The sequence below is a fragment of the Camellia sinensis genome, chromosome 4 (genome assembly GCF_055761805.1).
Source record: "Camellia sinensis isolate YWXY chromosome 4, ASM5576180v1, whole genome shotgun sequence".
Lineage (NCBI taxonomy): Eukaryota > Viridiplantae > Streptophyta > Magnoliopsida > Ericales > Theaceae > Camellia > Camellia sinensis.
In genome coordinates this window covers 40777967-40785076 of record NC_138964.1, presented here as the reverse complement: position 1 = coordinate 40785076, position 7110 = coordinate 40777967, and the positions used below count along the sequence as shown (strand labels likewise).

The window sequence follows — 7110 nt, the reverse complement described above, 5'->3', positions numbered from 1 at the left end:
CATTGAGATTTTTATATTTGCATAACAAATTGCACCCTCATTTGTTATGCAAATATAAATCTCAAGAGGCAATTTGTAATTTTCCAAACCTTAGGAGAGAATCTGTATTTTAGTCAAACCTCGAGAGAACTATTGGTAATTAAAAAAAAAAACCATAAATATTATCCAGAAACATCAGTGTGGTTAAAATTCATGTAAGCCATGCACCCCACAATATAATAAATCAATCTCAGCCATGCACCAGTGCTCTGAACAGTTTTCATGGCAACTTTTTTGGGTCCATGGCTTTAGTGTTTCATTAGCAATGTCTTTCAAAACAAAAGCAGATGGTCCAAGATTAGAACAATTACTTTTCCAACATGGATTCAGTCTGGTGCTGTTAAAAAGCCATCTGTATTCTGTACTATTAGACAAGAAGGAGCATAACTATAAACCTTACATTTTTGGGTGCATATGCTGGTTACCAGAACACACTGAAGCTACCCAGTTCATCTTCCCAAAATCATAATGTGCTGCTTCTTTTTGCCCCAAGTAGGATCATCACTTTCACTTTTTAAGATACACTGAAAGGATAATGAACAGATCCTATTTATGCCACCGAATTCTTCATCTTAGTCTCAGAAATTATGCCCTCATCAAGATGGCAATAGCCTCCCACTCTAAACTACATATCACATCCTGTTATGGCAACAATTGAAATCATCAATCATTTTTAGCAATTCCACAGATATATGACATAGCAAAGTAATTTATCCCCAATATCAAAATGTTGTACATCTCTGAGATAAAACTGAGTATAGGAGAAAGAGAGAAGAAAAAACACATCACCGAGGGGTTCTGTCGGTCAATGTCAAAGCTGTTGATAGCACATGGTTCAGCCAAGAGTTCAATGGGTTCCTCACCTGTGCAAAGGAACAGTGTGCAACAAGTCAACCACCAGATAAGAGAGGTTACAGATTGTCTGAAGCAAGTATTCCTTTTGTAGAGGAGGCAAAAGATTTGGATGAGTCAAAACGAATAATGCATTTAAAAAACCTGACCATTTAATAAACGGGTTTAAGTGATTTGGGTTGAATTTGTACACAGGTATGGAAAATTAATCTGATCAACCCACTAACCCGACAAATTAACCAGATCAACCCAACAGGTATACAACTCATTTATAACCTGTTTATTTATATATTTTGACGAGAGTTTAAATGGGTGAAATTGGATGGATTTAAGGTTTCCGGTTAAGTGTGCCAGCTCTATCTTTTTGCCACAGAAAACAAGAAATATGAATTCAGCCACTTAGCAAATAAGATGACCTTAAGCCTTTCCACCAGAGCACTCAAATGGAAAAAGCCAGACATGGCAACAAACTTCATACCTTGTTCAACAACAGCAAGGATTCCATCTTCTGAGCAGATCATAACAGGTAACACCCGTGATGTTGACGTGTTACCAATGTTTGAAGTATAGCTATCATACTGGACCTCCCAAATTTCACTCTCAGATAATGAGTGGGACTGAAACTCACCTGCTGCAACCCCAGACAGAACTATTGGCTGCTGTTGCCACCGAAGATCCCATGCAAATACAGTACCAGAAGAGCCTCCTGCCTTCATGTAAACCAGCAAAATAAATAAACAATCTCGAAATTTTTCTCAAGTCAGAACACAGAAAGACAACTTATTCGGTTTCCAAATAACCATGTAATCCAATAATTAAACATGGAAGAATTTCAATGTGATCACAAAATCCTTTGAATCATCACCCAGCATGAAATTTAACCATGTCAACCAATATATTATCATGATCAGTCAAAATATTCAGCTTGCATAAAATTCATGTAGAATGATTTTGTTCAGATGCTTACAAAAATAACCATCTTAAATGAATGTGTTTTTTTTTTTTTTTTTGAACAGTAAAAAAGGGGTTCTCCTTGGAGGCGCCATCTTAAATGAATGTTCATAAGCATAATTCCTGTCTGGTCTATTTAATATTAAAAGGAAAAAAACAAAAAAAGCGAAATCAAAATTCATAGACTTTGACAAACTAAGTTTAAGAAAGTGAATCATTCTAAACCCTTGGACACAGAAATATACACCATAGAAACAATTTCAGTCAGAGTTGGTAGTATTTGCGCCAATACATAAATCTCAATGATCATCAAGAAGCAACTAGATACAACCAGAGCTATCTCGGCTACTTAATCAGCAGACAATTAGAGATCCTATTTATCTCAAAAAAACCTAATCAGTTGACCCAAGGACAGAATATCAGCATGCATCTGCAGCAGCAGTACAACAGCAAACTCCGTTACAGTGTGGCAATCAAATAAACCATATAATTATATAGCTGCCCAAACCCCTTATAATACCACAATGTGATACATTTTGATAAGATCTGTTTCTAACACAAATAACAGTAGGCTTTAGTTTATATTCCAAATCATCATCTTTATTATCTTTATCAAGTCATTACTGAACCTTTTAGCAACTAAGAAAACTACAGATAAAGCATAAATATTATCAGCCACTGGATATTCCAAATATACTGTAATTTTGCTCCCCCAAAAAAATATTAGGTGAGGGGAGACAGAGAGAGAGAGAACAATGGGGACAGCTAAAACAAAACCCAATAGTTCGTACACCCCTGTCCTAATGCCTTAGCATTTACATTCTAATGTTTTTAATTCTTACTTGATGGACTCTACATTATGCCCATGAGTTAAGCTTAGTGCATTAAATCTACATATTTTTATGAGAGGAATGAAGAATGAGAAAGCAGCATCTTACAATACAAGTGTGTTTTCTTGATGGATGAATATCAATGGAGTGTACAATCCCAGAAGTAGTTCCATGAGCCCTGCAACATTATTAATATGAAGAATCACATCTCATCACAACAAAAACAAACCATGAAACAAAAAAACTGCTTCTACTCAGATGGACAGAGTTGAATCCAACTGTCAAAATATGCCGTTAAGATAGTGCAAACAGCACAAAAATAAGCACTGAATTTAGAAGCATAATAGAAACTCATCTAAGAAAATGACTAATACCACTTAAGAACACATTAAGCTTCAAGCAATTCCTACATTAGTATGTTTAAATTATCAACAAATTATGAACTCCTCATGATCCTTGCATGTGAAGTGTATCACCATCCATCTTTTCTCTTTTGTTTATTTTCCCAAAATCATAACTTTATTTGATAAGAAGCAAATTTTATCAGAACATATAGGAAATAGGTCCCCTTAACACATTAGAGCACAAAAAAACAACTGATTTTAGTTCAAATAAATAATATAATAGTTCTCAAAAAAAATAAAAATAAAAGAAGTCTGAAATGAAAAAGAAATAAATAAATAAAGAACCTGAGTGGAGAACAAAATAATTCTCATAAAGAGCCATGTTCAAAAAGGGGGATGAACGAAAATCTCATTAAAATGCTCTAATTAGAGGCTTTAACCTTGTGTCCTGGCCTCCAAAACTCTACTAGACATGAAAATGTGATCAATAGGTGACAACTGCTAAATTAGCTGAAACCTCCAAGTATATAAATCACAGAACTCTTTGTACTCTCAAATATTACTTGCCAGCAAGTTACACTTAAGCCAGATTGAACTAACGTAAAGCTCAAGTGATCGCCCTTTAAAGCCAACAACATAAGCTCTAAACATTTCCAACCATTATCTAGAACACACCTTTAAACCCACCTCATATTGATAAAAGTACGTAACTACACACCTTTAAGGTGTGTCAAGATGGGATCCGGATTCTCTCCAACACTTTCTTCATACAACCATCACCCGACAGTTTATCCAAATACCACAAATGATAATGACTAGCTATTGAATTGTGGTATTTGGATCAAGTGTTGAATGATGGTCGTATAAAGTAAGTGTTGGAACTGGAAAGGGTGTTCCCCCAAGATGTACCCAAAATAAAGGTTCATTTTTGGCTATGAAGCATAGACACCGCTCCGAGGGCTCCGTACCAGTGTCGAACACGTGTCGGACATGGTGGACACGTGCTCGACACGCAGCTAAGAGTGTCCCAATTCTTTATTTTTTTTTGCAGCCGGACACGTTCCGGACACCTTCGGGGACACGTTCAGGGTCAATTTCACAGTTTATGGAACTTTTGTGGGTCAATTTGTAAAAAAATAAAAACAAAACAATATGTGCCCTAAATGAAGGTAGAGCAGAGCAGAAAGAGAGAGAAGAGAACAGAAGAACAGAGGAGAAAGAGATAGCAGACCTGATCGTTCGTCGTCGTCACTCGTCGGCTATTATCTTCTTCTTCTTCGTTCTTCTTCTTCTTCTTCGTTCTTCGATCTTCGATTTTCTTCTTTGATCTTCTTCTTCTCCGATGCTGTATCTCTCTCTCTCGCAGTCACTCATTCTCTCTCTCTCTCTCTTGCAGTGGCTGTCACTCTCTCTCGCAGTCACTCTCTCTCTCTCTCGTTGTCTCTAATCTTCTTCAATCTTTTTTTTTTTTTTTTTCGTTTTCTTTTTCTTTTATACGGTCAGTGAGTGGGAGTCTTGCTCTCTTCAATATTTTTTTTTCTAATTTCATTTTATATTTTCTCTTCTCTCTATGTGCCTTTGTTATAATTTTTTTTTTGTGATAAGTAAAAAAAAATGCCTCTGTTATAATTTTAATAGTATTATTTTGTATTTTTTATTATTTTTGAATAATTTTTTTATAATTTTATGACATATAATAAATAAAATCAATTATATATATTAAACGTGTCCTCAGCGTGTCGTGTCCCTTATTTTTTGAAAATTTGCGTGTCCTCGTGTCCATGTTGGGTCGGGTCGTGTCGCGTCGCGTCGCGTGTCTGTGCTTCATAGATTTTGGGTATGGGGTAGGCAACTAATAGGCATGATAAATTTATGACATCTCCAGAATCCAAAGCCAAATTGAACTAGGACTTGAAAAATTCAACCTAAATTGCGGTTTTCACTAGTAAAAGATAAAAGACAATAGTAGAGCAACCCATGCAATCTGCATAGGACTCTCACTGAAATATATTTCAAATTAACATTCCTTCCTAATTTCTTATTTAATATTTATCTCTACTTTTCAAAAAATGGGAAGATTCCCCAGCCCTATCTCATGTTTTCACTCCTCTACATTCTTAATTTTATACTATCTTTTACCCATTTAGTTTTACTTATAAATAGGAGAAAAAGAATAAAAAACACAACGGAGATTGCTCCATACAAGGATTGTAGGCCTTAAACAAAAATTTTAATGGACGAAAAATTGAAAACTAGCTGCCTAGTAATACCCAGACCAATCAATGGGAACCATGCAATTGCAAGGAATCACAAGCAGAAAAGACTACCAACATAAATAATCATCCGTCTCTTTTTAAATCTCTCCAAAAGGGAACGGGGATTAGGGATCTTGTCTCTCTTCTTTCATTTGTTTGGGACATGGTAAGCTAAATTTTTTTAAAAAGCGACGATTGGGAAAGGACACTTTGAAGCATATTTCTAATCCCAACTCCATACTTTGAAGCATTCACTCTACATCATGTACACAAAACACACCCACATACATTAAGTACATGCATTATTGCAGATAGATTGCACCCTTGTGACATTGGATGAGTCCTTGTTTCAACTCAAATATGGGCGGCAAATAAACATGATCAAGTCCAGACCTTGCCCATATGATTGACATGTATAATAACATTTGCCACATCTGAACCCAATTAGAATCCGTATTTTGATAGAATTTTCTTATTATTCAAATAGGGAGATCAACAAGTTCCATGAGATCATTTTGAAGATAAAGTTTGCAAATTTGCATCTCAGGTTGAAAATGAGTTAGTCACAGACCTACTTGCCACTACTTCTATCCAGATTTTTGGATGAAACTACAATGTTTAAAATGAAATTTCTATACAATAATTGTACAAAATGGAAAAATAAATAAATTGGTATTTGCTTACCAAATACCCTTGAACTGAGAAGCTGGTCCTCCAGGCTTTCTCTGATCCCACCACTGAAGACTAAACCCCAATCCACCCGTGGCAAACTCCATCGGCGACGCCCACTTCGCCGCTGTGTACGACACCAACCCATTGCTATCGAAAAACCGGCGGTGACTCAAATTCGAATTACCAACGCTCACCAAATTCACCCTCCCATCTTCCCCAACACTAACACACTCAGACCCATTTTCCTGCACATCAATACACGAAATGGGTCCAACGTGCAATGTCTTCCCAGGCACCGAAACCTCCGATTCGATCAACGCATCGACCGGGTCAGCGAGCAGGACGTGGAGCGAGCCGGAGAAGGTGGATGCGGCGATGAGGGGTTTGTGGAGGGTTTGAGAGGCTTTGAGGGAGGAAATTCTTGAGGGTGAGGACCATAAGGATTGACGAGTTAGATTTGCGGGGTTTGATCGGGTTAGGGAGTGGATTTCGATGGCGGAGGAGTTGGAATCGGAGTCGAATACGGCGAGGACGACGAAGCGATCAAAGGCGGAGAGAGGTGGAAGCCAGCGGAGGGCATCGATGTATTTGGAGAGTGGGAGTCTGTGGACTTGGAGGGTCTCTGGTGTCCCGTTCACCGCCATGGCTAGGGTTTTGTAAGGTTTTTGGACAGTAGTGAACTGTATGTGAAAGTGAGACGTGTGTGAGTGATGGTAGGGTAATAGAAGGTTTTGGTCTTTGGATAATTCATTATGATGTTCAAATTTAACGCCTCATTTGGTAACTAAGGCCTCGTTTGGCAACCTTCTTTTTTAGCCAAAAAGTCAAAAAGTTACTAAATTAGCCAAAAAGCCAACAACCCATACCAAAAAGTCAAAGATTCTTTTTTCTCTCTACTTTTTGCACATCTTTTCGTAAAAAGTCAAAAAGTCATCCCAAACATACTAGTTTTTTTTAGCTCATATTTTAGCCAAATAGCCAAAAAGTTACTAAATTAGTCTGTTCCCAAACGAGGCCTAAGGGTTTTTTTTTTTTTTCCCCTGAGATTTGGGGTTAAATTAGTTATTGAAAAATAAAATAAATTTAAAAATTAACAAAATAAAATATCACATTTAAATTATAATCATTTTACTCTATCTCTTTTAAAAGTTAAGAAAACTAACTCAA

General features: G+C 36.7%; 1 protein-coding gene across 2 annotated transcripts; it reads right to left on the bottom strand.

The window, feature by feature from the left end:
* Window positions 1-256: 256 nt before the first annotated feature.
* On the bottom strand, window positions 257-6733 carry LOC145789240 (nuclear pore complex protein NUP43-like). 2 transcript variants are annotated; one of them, XM_082924672.1, is made up of 5 exons: window positions 5956-6733; window positions 2781-2850; window positions 1370-1601; window positions 829-902; window positions 257-678 (listed from the first exon to the last, which is right to left on the bottom strand). In XM_082924672.1, the coding sequence occupies exons 1-5, from the start codon at window positions 6585-6587 to the stop codon at window positions 625-627; spliced, it is 1062 nt and encodes a 353-aa protein (XP_082780798.1). In that variant the 5' UTR covers window positions 6588-6733; the 3' UTR covers window positions 257-624. The 2 variants fall into 2 exon arrangements, with proteins under 2 accessions (XP_082780798.1, XP_082780797.1); XM_082924671.1 differs by having other exon boundaries at window positions 520-902; window positions 5956-6695.
* Window positions 6734-7110: the final 377 nt, after the last annotated feature.

Bases quoted from the DNA above. Each gene is read 5' to 3' on its own strand.
- LOC145789240 (XM_082924671.1), bottom strand. From the start codon at position 6,587: ATGGCGGTGAACGGGACACCAGAGACCCTCCAAGTCCACAGACTCCCA. The intron at 1,602-2,780 runs GTAAGATGCTGC...GTTTACATGAAG, and splicing joins CAAGAAAACACACTTGTATT to GCAGGAGGCTCTTCTGGTAC. The intron at 903-1,369 runs GTATGAAGTTTG...TCCTTTGCACAG, and splicing joins CCTTGCTGTTGTTGAACAAG to GTGAGGAACCCATTGAACTC.